The 16312-nt window shown below is 41.0% G+C and overlaps 1 protein-coding gene across 3 annotated transcripts in view; it reads right to left on the bottom strand.

Moving 5' to 3' along the window:
- The window catches only part of DNM3 (dynamin 3), a gene marked incomplete at both ends in the record, with an annotated part of 172709 nt that overhangs the window by 15742 nt on the left and 140655 nt on the right, over positions 1 to 16312 (bottom strand). For all 3 annotated transcript variants that reach the window (XM_082286863.1, XM_082286862.1, XM_082286861.1), the window contains 3 exons: positions 3210 to 3443; positions 4038 to 4264; positions 8298 to 8462. In XM_082286863.1, coding sequence (XP_082142989.1) covers positions 3210 to 3443; positions 4038 to 4264; positions 8298 to 8462 — 626 coding nt within the window. The remainder of the gene's footprint in view (positions 1 to 3209; positions 3444 to 4037; positions 4265 to 8297; positions 8463 to 16312) is intronic.

Raw genomic sequence — 16312 nt, 5'->3', positions numbered from 1 at the left:
ATGAATCCACAGTAGCACTGCAGAGCCTGACACAGGGAGAAAAGGGGAGCACCCTCCCACCCCCACAAACGCCATGGGCTCTGCTGCCAGGAGAAAAAAACATTTCTAATTCAATTGTTTTCCTTGTGGCAAAGCTGAGATTCCCATTCAGGACATTTAAAAGCTATAAATCAAAGCATCTACAGTAGAACTTAAATTGGTCAAGATCAGGCTTTCCACACAGGCAGGCAGACTCACATCATGGTAAGCTGAAGTGGTTCTAGTGCCTGCTTAAAGCTGTCTTACCAAAGCAAGCACACAGCTGCATTTTCTTTCAAAATACTACTGCAGCCTTTTAAGAGAGAGGGGGAATAATCCAGATTCTGGCAGGGGGAATATTTCACAAATCATATATGCTTTGGCATCGAGCCCTTAAAGCCAGGGGCCTTTACTCACAGGCTGTGCTGGGAGAGATCCACCCACCTCAAGTGGGATTAATTAAAAGAGGCATGTATCATGCAAATAGTTTCTGTTTCCTTACAGAAATATTCAGAGCACATAACCCAAACCAGCTTTAGAATCAGAGCGAAGCAGTGAAGAAAATTATTTCCTGATCTCCTAACTCTTTTCCTTTCCCTGTACATTAAGGGAGGAACAATGAGAAAATGTCAAGAGCTCACAACTTCTGTACAATTCCTTTGATTAAATGCTAATAAAATAGAAGAAAAAAATTGTGTTTTCAAAGACGGGTTTTATCTCATTATAAGGTGCCAAATTTTCCACACCAAATGTGTGCTAATCTGCTCATTGGACAAAGAGTCCAAGTTTTATCCCTGAAAATGATCTTTTTGTCTTGAAGCAGAACAGGAGAAAATGGAAATCCTGTATTTCTTCAGCATGTCAGGATTTTCAGCTTCATGTGAAAGTGATAGGGGCTGCAACAGAAAGTTCCTCTGGAAAGTAACTTTAAAAATACTACTTTCTTCTCAGGAAGCTAAACTATTTCCCTAGATAAGAGAGATCCCAACACTTCAAGGAATCACTGCAGAAAATGGTGGTGGAACAGCCAGAGCACAGAGCCCCAGTTCAAAAACAAGTCACGGAAAAAGCTCAAGTTTCCACAAGAACTCTTCCTCAAAACTCTTTTTTCCCCCTTTTAATTTCTCAGACCTGTTTTCTGAGTCAATTTCCTATGATCCTGCAAAGGCTGTTATTAAAACCAGACCAAGCGTAGCTGAAATTCCAGGGCTCAAAAGAAACATTTAATAGGCGCAGGAGCTGGCCACACTGTCCCCCTCAGGTGATTTCTGCTGCAGCCCCTTCCCTGGGATTTCCTCCCTCGCAGTTTAGTCAGCAGGAGAAACCTGAAGTTTCAGTAGAATGGCAAACCTTTCCTTCATTCTTTAGCAGCTGAGATTTTTTATGTCTGAGGCTTTCATAGCTCTAAAAAAGAGAACTAGGATCCAGTCCAGAAGATGTGTATTGCAGATTATTTTTTCCACAAAAATGTCAGGCAGTCGCACATTCAATTTTGTATCCAGCTACAGTATTTTAAAATCACTGACCTCCTTTATCTGCCACTGCTTTTCATACCACCAGTGGCAGTCCCAAACGGAGTCATTCCCAGCCTACTTACCCACGTGTCTTTTGAGTGCTAGAAAATTCCTTTCTGGTCTCCATCCCACCTATCACTTTGGCATGAAAAAGATGATCATCAGACATGCTCTTGGCAAGCCACCTCAGGAAAGCAGTGTCCATGCACAACCACAGGCGGGCAGGGTGAAGGAGACATGCTGGTTTGCAGGGCGAGGGGAGAGGAGCCATGGTTCTCTCTGGCAGCACAGCTAGCAAAACACTGCACCTCATCCCTGGATCTCAGCTCTGATTTGTCCTCTGATGGCACAGAGGAAACAGCAGGGCCAGTGCCCCTTGGCTCAGCCCCAGGCCCTCACCAAGGGGATGATCCTTGGGCTTCTTCCCTTCCAGCGCAAAGTTTAGAAAGGCAATTCCAGGTTTCCCCCCAACGGTCCCTACTGCAAGCTACAGGATATCCACTAAGGTGAAAGAGTGTTTCATGGTTGGGCACTGATGCAACAACACCCTTTTCATAGCAAATATATAAGAATACTTCATTTCTTTGATAGACCTCATTTATTTATGCTTTCTATTATGAAGGGTAATTATATTAGAAACACTGAGCCTCAAATTTAAGTTACTGACAACTACGACAGATCTCACATATTTAAAAGAAAGTTCTCCTCCAAAGCTTCTTTTCTCAATTACCATTTTTAAAATTGAAAATGTGCACATTTTATTTTTGTTCCTATTTAACTGGCTCTTTTTTTTCCCAAACTGTGAGTACTTTCAATGTAACAGTTAATTTATCAAAAATGGAGAAACCCCTTTGTTCCAACATTGCCTTATCTGCCCACGCCTCTCATAATTTAGAAAGTTAATGAATCCCTCCAAATCAGAGGCTTTAATATATATATATGTAAGTGATTATGTGTATTACATCATTGTGAAAATAAACATTAAGGACATTTTATTCATATAACTTATATAAAAAAGCAGTTAATGCATAGAAAATTATACAATATGCAAAGCTACTTTAAAAGGTCCTGATAAATGCAAAGCCCTGGAAAGGAAAGGAAACAATGCGCTGAAGATAATCTTGTTCCTTAACTAATTGCCTCGTACCATATGATCTACTCTGTTAGACAGCTATGGACTGTTTTTAAATGGCTGTACATTACTGGCTTAGCAGGACAAGAATCAGACTCCTACCAGTTTGTTCCACTGGTTCTACAAGAATTGCTCTCATTCTCTCCCAGAAGAGCCCTTACTTCCTCTGGTGAGGATTCAGAATGGCAGAAGTGAGGAGCTCTACCCCTGCCCCTCTTCTGGTGGGGGTAGGTGACCTCTCTCTCTCTGAGCCCCTGTGTGGGTACAACACAACCAGAACTGGGGTTCATAATGTAAGCAAATCAGTGTCTTCCAACTGACTGACTAGAATGTTTTAAAATTAAAAAATCTTCCTGTCTTTCCAAACAGGGTATGTGCTAAAATTGGTTCCATAAAACACCTTTGGCTCTGCAGGGAATGTCCAGTTTTGCTTTGCTACAAGACTTTCTTAACAACAGCGCTTGACTTCCCTCCACAGTGCAGAGTCTGTCTGTTATGCCAGAGGGAGAGAACCATGCCACCACCAGGAATACCAAACTTCTTACCTTGGGACACTGGGAGGAGCCCGGCTTGGCCGAGAGGGAACCTGGGGAGGTCCTCCATGGGCTTCACCACTGGGAAACGGAGGCAGTGGTCCTGGGCGGAAAGGGACTGGGGGAGCCCCTGACTGAGGGCCTGGAGATGGGATTGCAGGAGCGGGTCCTCGGCCCGATAAAGGTCTGGTTGGGGGATTGTTTAATGTAGGTCTCCTCGGAGTTGAAGGACTTGGAGGAGGTGATCTAGTGAAATATCAGAGATTTTAGAAGTTCAGTAAGGTGGGGCTTTGGGTTTTGGGTTTTGTTTGATGTATTTTATTTTACTTCAAGCAAAAGTTAAAACTTAGGACATGTTTTTTCTTGGCATTTTCCTTTGCTGTCAAATTCAGAGGATTATACAATTAAGTCTCACATGTTTGCCACTGACAACATACAAGCAAAGAGGTAAATATAATGTATTTTATTAAAGTCCTAATAATGTTTTGTTAAGTGAAATTTCTAGGACATGGAGCCTGCAATGCTGAATTATTATACCAGCTTGCAAAAGGAGGCCAAGTGGATACACAACTGGGGTGACAGAGGCAGCTACTATTTGAAGCATCAGACAAGCTGTAAGTCCACTGGATGGTTTTTGCAAGACAAATATCCTGTCTGGTGCTCACATAAACATATCCACAAAATATGTATATATGGGAAAATGTTTTGATTTTCCTCACAGATGTCATTAAAGACCTGGAGGAGCATCTTCCCAAAAAGACAGGCAGGGAGGGAGCTCCTGATGCTGACTACATCTGCCTGTCCTGAATTTCATGGTAATCCAGATTTGAGGCTCCTCACCTGCGTGCCTGCTGAAGCCACGAGTCATCTACAGGAGGGGGAGCAGGGGTTGAGACAGTGCTTGTGCTGATGTCCCCAATGATGGCCAGGGCCTCCTTCAGGGCCTGGTACATGCGGAGGGTCTCGTCCCGCCGCTGCGCCTGCTCAGCCGACTCCTCCATCAGAGTGTTTTGGTCCTCAGAAGAATACAAGTGAGCCAGGAGCTCTGCGTTGATAAATTCTTTTACCTATTTAATCAGACAAAAGCAAAAAAAAAAAAAAATCCAAACCACCAAAGAAATAAACAAAAATCTCTACAGAAAATACAACACTGAACAAATTCAAGGGGAGATCTACGGAAGCAGGAGACTTAATCAGTTTTTCTTACTACCTTACACCAGTTCTAGTGGTCATGCAATTCTACATCTCTGAGGTGACACCTCTGCTTACAGTTCATTTCAAACAGGCTTCCCAACAGCTCCCAGGAGCCAGCTGGCATTTTGGGCCATTTCTAAATGGCTGAATGGAAAGTAAATGGCAGTACCATCAGATATAAATTCCTCATGGAGTGGGAATTTTCAGGCTTTATGACATACGTGTCAATTATTTTCTTAGCAACAATTTACCCTACTGTAGACAGTGTCTTTCATTTCCAGCAAGTCTGTCAGATTCTGAATAACCCATCCACACACATTCAAACTGAAGGGAGAAGTCTCCAAGTAATCTAATTTACTATATTGATTTCCTGCTATGCCTGCCCTGGTTATGGAAACCTGGGCCACATTAACAGACATAAAAAGCGAGAGGTACTCTGATTAAATAAGACTGTGGTAAATAGACCAACTGCTGACCTACTAAATCCTTGCATTTGAGACTTTCGTTGCTGTTCTGATCTATTTCTCATCTGGCGCTTTGCTCCAAAAAGCTTTTTTGAGCTGGAGATACTGACCATAATACATTCCCAGGATTCTGATTACATAAACCCGAGCTCCATTTGCACATGGGTTTCTGCTGTGATTTAATTTTGTGATTTAAACCCTGACAGTGAGACTAAGGCAATGTTTGTGTTCAGACAAGGTCAGTGAGAGCAGTCAGACAGGACATACATGGGACCCTTTCTGGTCACCAGCAACGAGAAGACAGCGAGGACAGACCTCACAGGGAAACAAAACCATATTGCCTGGGCTTGGCTGTCATTTCCCATTCACGTATGACAGGAGATGCACAAATTCTTAGCAAAGCCTGCAAAAATTTTCCATGAGTTTCATGCTGTTTTCCAGTAGATGGTACTGATCAAGAGCCAGAGTACACTACTTTCCTTATGATTGCCAAAAACTCCACATTAAAAACAGATATCATAGTTAAACAGCATCACATTCTGCTCAATGAAATGAGCATTTTAATGGCATCACTTCAAAAAAAAGAAGTTCTAAAATTAGATTAAGGCCAGAGCTGATTGTAAAAGCATTGTTAAACCACAAATATCTGTTTGAAAAAAATCAGCCTGTGACAATTATCATGAGAGGTCTGTCACTGGCAGGGGATTTGAATAAATCCCTGAACTAGTCTGGAAAGGGAAGATTGCTGTTTTAAGGATGGTTCTTGGATCAACCTCCTGCCCTCCTGTGCAGTACTAAACAGAGGAAGATCTTCCACAAGAGCCACTTTCTCCAGCTTGGAAATGGAAGGGAAAATGATGCTTACTCACACGTTTGCTCCTTTTGGGAAAGCAGACTCACACAAATAATTAAAACATTTTCCTTCACAGACATCAGGCCTGCAGTCAAAGCTGAACTGTAGCAAGCATCCAAAAGGCCAGTGCCCCAAACTTGCCCCGTCACTCTGAAATGGGGTAAGGTGGGCTTGGAACCTCATCAGCAGGACAACAACACGTCACTGCCTCAAATGCAGTGACAACCCATTCCTTTACCTTCATTTGGGCAGTAATGAGTCCTTTGGAGTTTTTCCACTTGGCTGAGATCACTATCAGCACTGTTTGTGGAGCATACACTGACTACTCTTAAGACCACCCCTCTTGTATAATCCAGGATACCAAGGCACCATGAAATACAAATTTGTATATGTGTGTTTTGTTTGGCCATTTTGAATTGGTAATGGTAACTCAATGCTGTTCTGTGTGGTAAGTGTATTTTCTTTTAAGGTAATCAACATCTACCCTAGGGGAAGAACAAGGGATGCACTTGGAATACAATAATCTAGGCTTAGGCCCCAAAATATGCTCAGGGACAGCATCTAATTATTTTCTGTACACTGAGTTTGAATCTGATACTTTTGTTGAATTGTAAGTACTTGTTAACAGGCCCACAAAGTGGAAAGGAAGTTCTAGGAAAACTTGGGAGGTTGCAATTGTCATAGAAACAAATTCCTTGGGATCAATTTGTTTCCAGAGTTTTGGAGGCAACATGATGGGGCAGCAGAAAATACAGAATATGCTCATTAAGGGGGAAGGAGAGTGTTTTCACTTAACTCCTGGTGGATGAGTTGGACTTCTGAACACTCCAAGGAACACACACACTAAACAGGACCCACCTTCCATGACAGCTCCACTCCTTTCCAGATCTTTGCACAACCTTTTGGCAGGACTCAGCGCTCTTAATTTGACCATTTCTTTCTCTTTTTAATAGCCCTGGTTTTTTAAAATTGCTGTTTTAGCTATTGTTTTCAATGCGGTAATTTGCTGCCTATGCTGTACAGAAACAAATTCATTAATGCTTGTAGTGTCATTCTTCACAGTTCTTTAAAATGTTTTGATTCTTTGCCACAAATTTAAATTCTAGGATGGAGGTGTAGACCTTAGCTCACTAGGAAGCCCAAATGCAGCTTGGGAGTACGACGTCAACTGAAAGGTAGCTGATATTTGAAGTGTGTGGTTTCTGTGTACCACGGCCAGCCAGCATGGCAGGCTTTATCAATGTCACTAGCAGCTGATGAGATTGAAAGTACAGAATCTTACAGTAATCTACTTCTGAGGGACACACACACTTCAGAGACGCCTAAACGATTCCATATGAGGAGGTGAGTGGCAGAAAATTTAATGTAAGCTTTCAAGCAACTGCTCACTGAGCTCTGCTGTTTATGAAATGAAAGCTAAACCCCAGCCTTTCTAAGGGCACTGAAGATAGGCTAAGTCAAAGCAGCAAGTTGCTAGCAGTGATCTGGAAAGAGCAGTGAGAACACACACTCAACTTAGGAAGTCTAGAGCATGGCTGATATCTAGGGCGTTACTTAGATCCTAACTCCCCTACACCCAAAGACATTAATGAAAAATCTCTTGCCCTCATGCAAAAATTCTGCTCATATTAAATGTACCAGGAAATCCCACTGAAATTTCCTGTCCAACCACCTAACTCTTAAATGCAACACAAATTCCATAGGGCTAATGAAATCCATCAGATGAAGGCTTGAGGTGGCTCTGAGTCAAAAGTAAATGCTACCTTCTAATCACATCTGCCTCACAGCATAATGCACTTGTAAAGACTGATTGGTTTGATGACCTCTCAGAAACAGTGCTGTTCAGAACTAGCAGGAGCTGTGCTCCCCATTAGTAATTTATATGGCACCAGTGGCTCTAATATTAAGCTTAGTTTTCAACAAGGTCCATTCAGAACTCTGCCAGGATGTGAAGGCTGAGATCCCACTGCAGTGGAAAAACAACAGTATCTCAAAGTAATTTTTTTAGCCAAATAATCTTCAGATCTAAGAAAGACACACACAGTAAATCAACCAACCAATCTGCTTATCTAAACAACAGTGTCCAAGGCTTCTAGATTTATTCCTTGAAAATGGTAACCTGCAAATATAAAAAAACCCAGACAAAGTAAGAACTGCTTTATGAATCCATGACAAAGGCCTGCAGATTGAAAATCAAGGAAGCACCACTCTGCTCTGTTGCTCTCACAGGCTGCCCAGGTAGAGCTCCCAATTCCTTTTCCTATTATATCAAAAGCAAGACATCAAATAAAAACCAAAACAAAACCATCCCACCTTGATTTACCTTTAAATAATAACTTATGTTCTGATTAAAATGCAAATTAATTCAGTCTTTAGGATTTTGAGGTAAGCACTCAAGGCAGTGCACCAGCCTTTGAGAGGGCTGCAGAACTTCTAAGTACTATGGAATTTTGGAATATTTTGTCTAAGAGTGTGACATTTATTCTTCTCTTTAGTACCTGCTGTTGGTGCTGTATTCAAGAGGTGTGTTTGAGAGTAAGAGATTTGACAGACATGTTGAACTAATTTAGAACCCTGGCTGCTACTTACGTTATTGATCATAAGATGCATGATTGTTTTCGGTATCAAATCTCGGATACATTTGTTAATAATAGACATGTAGGAGTCCACAAGATTTCGAATTGTCTCCACCTGTCTCTCCAGCTGGGGGTCCATTGAAAAATTATCTGCTTGGCCATTCTCTTCAGTTTCAGTCTATACAGAAGAAAAAAAAAAGTTAAGCCTTTCAGATTGCAGTAAACTGGAAATATATTGGGGGAAAAAAACCTGGACCTAAACTGTAGTAATCCAGCAATGTAACTCATAAAAAGACTACTCACAGGTTAAAATACGAAGTCTTGGCCTGTTTAACATTAGTGTTCAGTATCATTAAATTTGGACCTTTAAAATTTAATGCTATATGAGACCTTTTGCACAAAGTACATTATGTATTTCCAAACAAATTTGTAATTTTATATTAAAGAAAGTTTTCAGACAAAGACACACGGTGGAAAATGTCACACCAAGAAATTATCTTAGCTCACTTACTGCAGTATTTATTATCAAATCTTTTACCATTCATATTCACCAGCTTGATCCATGCAAGAAAGCAGCACCACAAGTCTGGATTTTGAATTTTACCCTTCTGTGGGTAAAACCCACCCTTGTTACTTAAGGCTGACTCATTTGTGACAAATTTTGCAGTTCAGTCTCATACTTGTTAGATGTGAACAGCACCTATATAAATAATGGGTTTATGAAAGATAACAGCAAAAGCATCATTGCTTCCAGTGCTCAAGGCTGGGTTATATATTAGAGGTCTCTTTTTCATAGGACAGAAGAAAACTTCTTTGTATGTAAATAGCTGACCTAATTAAATACCAGGAACTTGAACTAGAAGCTAAAAGCCCTATACTTTGCTTCAGTCTGGCCTGTATAAATATAAGGAAAACCTAAAAAAAAAAAGTAACCTTTTAGTGAAAATCAAACTACTGTCTGAGGCTCAAAGATGCCAAAAGAATGGAATTTCTACCCAGAAAGTACAAAGAACAATGTTCCCCAAACTCTGACATATAATACTTCTCCCTGAAAACAACCACTAGAGCATTATTAGCATGAACTATAAAATCTAAATCTGTTCTGTGGGTACCTAGAAGCATAAAATCATAGAATCACTGAGTGGTTTGGGGTTGGAAGGGGCCTTACAGCTCATCTTGTTCCAACCTCCCTTCCAGGCAGGGTCACCTCCCACCAGACCAGGTTGCTCAATGCCCCATCCAACCTGGCCTTGAACATGAGGAACACGAAGAAACAGAAAGCACTTGCAAAACCTGAATAAGCCAATAAGGAGAACGAGTTATGTGTCAGCCAGAGCCCTGCCAGCACAGCTCCATTTACAATAGAGCTTTTAGCTAAAATTGGCACATCCCTGGTGCTTTAAAGATTTCTGGAGCAGTTGAGATCAGTATCAAAGACACCAGTGAAAGGCCATTAGTGCTAAATACACAAATATGTCACCAAAGAGGCTTCTCCCTGCATGAAACTCCTTCTTACTGGGCTAAGAAGGGATTCCTAGTTTCATGTCCTAGTGCAGGGTCTGCTTCTGCTCACACAGCATTGGCAGGTAGACCACTTGTAACCTTTTAAACTACAGTTTGGTCAGTCCAGTGTGAATGAAATGGAGTGTTTGTGATGTGTTAAGTTATAGTTTTGTTAAGAAATAAGACCCAGTGTACTATTTAGAAACAAAGCTAAGTGTTTGTAAAAACTTTCCAAAGTACAGTTGAATTACTGGGAAAGCAGCTAATCTTTAAAAATAATTAGTAGTGCTTCCTAAAAATCTTGTGACTGTGGAGGACACTGAAAAAGCTCTTGATGAAAACAGGGTTTTCAGTGCTGTAGCACTGGTAGACACTACCTTATAAACCTTAATCTTTTTGTTAATAAACTGCATATACCAAAAAGTCACAGTGCGAAGATAAAGTATTTTCCTTAGCCTCCATGTCTAAAGAAAAACTAATGGTAATTTTCCGTGTGAAATACCAAATAAGTAGAAAATCATACATCTATCATATATCTGCAGATTTTAGCCATGTAACCGCAGACCAAAAATGCCCCCTTCCCAGTTCCCCTGTATTTGACATCTATTCTCTTTCTTTTCTTCTTTGCTGTCTATATAAAGTGCAGTTCGTCCATGTATTTTTTTTCCTTTTATTTTTTTTTTCACTGTTTAAATTACAGATTGCAGTAAGATTTGTAACTGGCTAAGCAGCAAAGTGACAGATGTTTATCATTATCCTCATCAAGAGAACATAAAGTAAAAATAGTAATTTGTCTCTGATCTTTAAGGCAAAGGGTAATAGTCTCTTGTTTGAAACTGTAGCAGAGCTGATTTCATACTGTTGATTTATTTTCTCTGAAATCAAAAAAGATCAATCTTTCATGACTTTACAGTAATTTATTGTGAAAGCTTCTGGCCATAGTATTCCTAATGATTTGATGTCCCAACTGAAGGCTTTTCATGCCAGAAACCATCTTGTTTGCATTGCATCATGCAGATGGAAATCTGCTTCCAGCAGATTTCTGTGCCCTACAGGACACCTACAAGCATTAGAAAGCTTTCTTTGCTAAGCTGCCTCTGCTCTATGCCAACAGCAGCAGCCAGAAATGAGATTGCCTGGTAAAGCTGGGCATCCCAAGTGATAGAGGTGCCCTATTCCACTTCCAGGCCATTCTTTCACAACAGCTCTTTTCTCTCTGAGCCTCACAGTGAGTCCACCTTCAGCACAAGTCACCCCTCAGCCCAAGTCCCTGCCACTCTTTCTTACAGAAAGGCTCCTGCAAGGAAAGTCTGCTGCAATGGAGTAAATCCAAAGCAGAACATGTGAGCCAACCCTCACAGCTCTCTGACCACTGCTGAACAGAATGGCCAAGCTGAGCAGGAAAGGAGAATGAAGAAGGTGGAAACAGGTTTCCATGCCTCCTTTCCCAACAGCCAAGGCAGCTCCAGTCCTTTCAGTGCTCCTTATCCCTGAGCCAGAACTCACTAGTTCCAACACCAAGTGTTAAGTGACAGCATATGAATCTGGACTAAGTTTCTAGTCAGTTGACTCTTGCTTAATACTGCTATTAATTGTTGACAGGAATGGAATATTACTACTTCAAACGAACACAACTGCAATTACTTTAGGGAGCTCTATAAACCTCCAGCAAAGAAACTAAGGAAGAAGCTAGAGTCCTAAAAAACAGAAAAAGAAAAGAAAGGTAAAAAAACCTAATTCATCTGTGAAAACTCTAAATCAGAGTATGTGATGAAAATACACCAAGGCTACAAAGAAGCAACAGGTGAAAAAAACACAGATGAAGAGAAGGCAACATGGGAGCCAGGATGCTGCTTCCATATACCCTTCCATATACCCACAGAGATTCTTCCTTTCTGCTCTCTGCACTTTAGAAAATGAAAAACATCGATCCCTTGCACTCTGCTGTGGGTCTCATTTGTCCTTCAGAAGCTGCTCTGTGATTCCTGCGTGGAAAGGTGCTACTGAAACCCAAGGTACATCACTGCTACTCTGCAACTTCCCTGCATTTAGACACCTTCTATACTAAGAATGTGTTAAGGATTAACTAATGTGTCATACAAGAGCAGACTAAAAACTGCATGTGGAATCCAAACCTCTTAAGTTTGTGGGAATTTTACTGCTGGCTGCAGTAGGAATAGGATTTCATCTGACACGTGCATTTTTACCAGGAAAGTTATCAATCTTCTGAAGATTGTAAACTCTCTGCTGCAAGAGGAATGATTTAGTGTGTTACAGGGGATGTAGGCATGAGGAACTGTGTGCAATCCAAAACAAAGGAGTAAGAATAACCTTAGAATATCAGGGTAATTTTTCCTGATTATAGAAATTATAAGCAAGTTCAAGAATGTCCCAAGGAAACTTAATGAAAAGTGATTCCTTTTGAAAGGAAAACTGGGTAACACACTGAAAACAGTCCTGAGCTGGCCACACAGAGAGAGCAGTACTTCTAATTTCCATGATTTCATTACATTCAGGGCAGCTGCTAGCATATTTAAGAATGTCTTGTATAACATTTCTGATGTCAGTTCCAAGAAGGAGCATTTGTCTAGCATTTTCATTAGAGAAGTTATCAACCAATTTTCTGTAATCAAAAAGGTATTCTATTAAGAATGACCAAGAGGAAGCAGACTGGAAGGTGACTGACTCAGGGGTAAAAATCAGAGCAGCAGCAAAACAATGCTCTGTACAGTAAGAAATACGTCCATGGCTGCACTAAGAAATTACTCATTTAAAAGCTGCTTTCAGCTCTTTCATTTACATTTGCAAGTTCATAACAACAACGACCACCTGAGAATGAATTATTCCATCCAGAGCGTATTTATGTTTTAATTCACAGCTGGTGAAAATACATATAAAATCTATTTTATGTATCCCTGTCCAAGTAAATTTTTTCTTTAATGCACCAACACTCAGCACGCTGCAGTTGTCCTAACCCCTTCTGCTTTTTCCTAAATCTTTACAATTGATTCTCTCTTCATTGCAGTTTGATGCTGGATATGTAACTTAGCTAAGATCCTCTCAGCTGTACATAGCGTGCCTTTTGCCAGAGGACTGCTGAAACCACATGATGGCTTCACACAGTGAGGTTTTCTTACTGGAAGGAACCACAAGTAAATGACAATACATTACTTTTGTGTATTTACAACAAAGCAAGCAGCAGAAAAAGAACACTTCCCGGGTAGCTTGGAAGCTGTCCTTTTCCCTCACAGAGGGTGACTTTGCCACTCTCTTCCATGCTTTCAGCATGTCCTGACTTTGTACTGCTGTTCCCTTTACTGAGCCACACACAGGCTGCCCCTTTCAGCTACCATGCCTTCATTAGCAGCCTTGAACTGCGCTAAGCAGAGGTTATGATCTGGCTTTCCCTCACACACACCCTCTCACTTCATAACCCCTAGAAGAATGATACACCCTAGTGCAATTTGATTCACAAGTATTTAACTCTCTGGATTAGCTTAAACAATCATTTACTCAGATTCTTCTCTATGGTTACAGACACTGCACACTACAGACCATTAGCTAAATCCTCCTACTGATGCCCCATACTGCTCCCCAGGTCCCTACATGGCTTTAACAATCCTAAACATTCAGAATCTATGTCAGGCTCTCTCCCTGCCTTATTCCATAAAGAAGCTGATTTGGAACTATGAGACTGAGAGGAATGTATTACCAGAACTCCAAGAAATCTGGAGTTACTTTTGTCTCACAGCTCTTAACAGGTTGATAACTAATCATGGCAAATCTACCCAATCTCCTTTTAGAGCAGGGATTCAGATCTTACAGGTGAGGTATTAACACAGGTACCACATATTTCAGACTTCAGTAAAGCTTTCTGACACAATCTCAAGTGAGATTTTAATTAATGGAAGTGTGCTCTCCCTGCAGTTACTGGTTGGATGCTCATTTCCATAGAAAAGCTGTCAGTGGCTCACTGTCAAACTGGAAAACTGTATCAATGGGACCTTCATATAAAACCACCTGTGTTTTATAATGTGCTTATTGAAGTCTTAATGCTCAGGATGGTGGGTTATAGCCTGGATTTATTACACTTACAGATGAGAAGAAACTGGAAGGGAATGTGAACAAGTTAGATGACAGGACCAGAGTTCACAATGACCTAGAGAAACAGTTTCAAAATATGGATGAATTCATTATGGAAAGAAAATTTTTGACTTCACAGATTCTGCTGAGTTGGAAGGGACCCACAAGGATCATCAAGTCCAATTCCTGGCCTTGCACAGGACACCCCAAGAATCCCACCATGAGGTTCCTTAGGCAGGAATAAATCATTTACAAACATATAGTGTGAGAATGGCCACTTAAGGAGCAGTTCAGCAGAAAAGGAACTGTGTCCACAATGCAATATAAACAGAATATCAGTCAACAATGTCTTGCTATTATGAAATCAGTACAAGAATTCTGCATCCAGTGCTAGTTATCACACCAGCAGAAATTTAAGGCACATTTTGAGAGGGTTCAGAGGAAGCCACTGAAGATGATTCAGGGCTCTGTAAGATACTACCTGAAGGGAAAAGGTAAGATAATTGGGACTGATGAGTTCAAAAGAAATCCCTTGCAGAAGGGTAGAGATGAGTGTCTTTGCAGACAGCAAAAGATGTCAAATAAATATCTGGAAAGTGTTATATGATAAGAACAGCAAAGCACAGAAATAGATAGACTAGGAGAGCTGCAAATCTCTTCTAAAGATTAGAGCAGCATCCCTCAGAAATGACCTAGGTACAGAGATCTTTCCATGAGGGAAAGAAATAGGCAACCTCTCACAGCCCTTCCATCCAGCGGGTGATAGTGGGTGCAAAGTGGTGTGAAATTACCCACAACAGTGCACCAGGAAGAGGGATTTCTGAAAAGATACAAATTACAGTATCTTCTACTTTTTGTTCTATGTAAAAATCAAGTAAAAAATAAAACCTTGCTGTGAATAGCTGTCTCCCCTCCAAGCATCTGCACTCCGATTTCACCATTTGCTGCCATGTACGTCTCTCACACAAAGGACTTTTACATAACCCTCCCTGCACTGCAAGTTTTGACTTGGGGCCAACAGCTGCTTCATGCCTTTCAGAACAGACTGCTGGACAAGCAAAAGCAGAAAGAGGCTGGCATAAGGAAAACAGCACCTTTGTTTATAAAACAAATACTACTTTGGAATTTGCAAACTTTTCAGTCAACCAATTTCCTTGTCATAACAACATATGAAGTGCCCCATATTTATAAGAGCACATTAGAAAAAAAATCCAGGATATGAGATACTATTGGCATGATATTTGCTATTATTTCAGTGCAGAAAGATGTCAGTGGATATTGGGAAGTCACAAGAGTGGTGAGTTACCCTGGAATTCAAGTCACGATGATGATGATCGAAGTGTAACGATCAGCCCAGATGATGTTCAGGCTGAAATTTATTGTGGTTTTGTTACCAAATGCATGAAACACATTCCCAGAGACAGCAGCCTGATCCAGCAGTGGACATTAAGTGTGAGTGGAATAGGATCATTTGCTGTGAAAGGAGGTAATCAATGGGTGGAGGCTCAGCTGGACATGTGAGGATTAAAGGATTAAAGCTACTGGCTGTGGTATGCAGTCCCCTAAGAACGAAAACAAATAAAAGTCCCAAAGTTTCTACCAAAGATGATGAACACAGAAAGCAAGAAAATTAGTCATCCATGAGGCTGATCAGGGAAGTATTAACAGCCATCATGAAGACTGAAATCACACCTTGCCTCTCATCTCAGTTATTTACCTCCCTTACTTAGCAGTAACCGTGCAAGAGAGGGTCACTAACAAAATTTTCCTTATTCCAGCAAAAATGCGCAAGACTCAGCTGAGGGATTCCTTTAGGAAGAAGGAATTTTCTTATTTTTGAGATTAAAATGGGGCAAGTAAGTGCTCAGTGCGTGGACAGGGACTGAGTGAAATACTTTGCCTGAGATTACATGTTTAAAGTATAGTTTACGACTTAATGTGTCTGTGTGTGTAACAGTTGCACTTTTTTCACCAAATGTGATCATTTCAGAGGTAGGCGCCCAGAATAATGAATTAAAAGCATAATTCCATTTGAACTGAATCCTGTATTGAACTCCTATTCCATGGTCCCCCCTCATTTCTTCCAGCTGAGTTGGTAACTTCTCGGTACCCACCAGCCTGGCTGAAATAAGTGTGACTAGTGGAGGGGGAGAAGGAGGAGGGCAGCGCGGATCCGGCGCAGATCCATGTGCAGGCCGGGAGGGATGGGCTCGGAGGGGCCTTGCAGTGGGGGAGCTCTGTACAGCATCCAGTGCCGGGCTCTATAAATTACAACCTTGTCTTTTAGTTTTACTTGATCTAATGCAATGTGTCCCCTATAACTCCACTCTTTTCCATAATTAATGGCTTCTAGGAAAGTATTCTGAAATTCTCCCCTGATAAGCACCTAGACAAACTTGATATTTCCTCTCTGAGACACAAAAGAGGACGTTAAACTGTTTT

The sequence above is a fragment of the Coloeus monedula genome (assembly GCF_965178545.1).
Source record: "Coloeus monedula genome assembly, chromosome: 9".
Classification (NCBI taxonomy): domain Eukaryota; kingdom Metazoa; phylum Chordata; class Aves; order Passeriformes; family Corvidae; genus Coloeus; species Coloeus monedula.
This window is presented reverse-complemented; position numbering and strand designations above follow the sequence as displayed.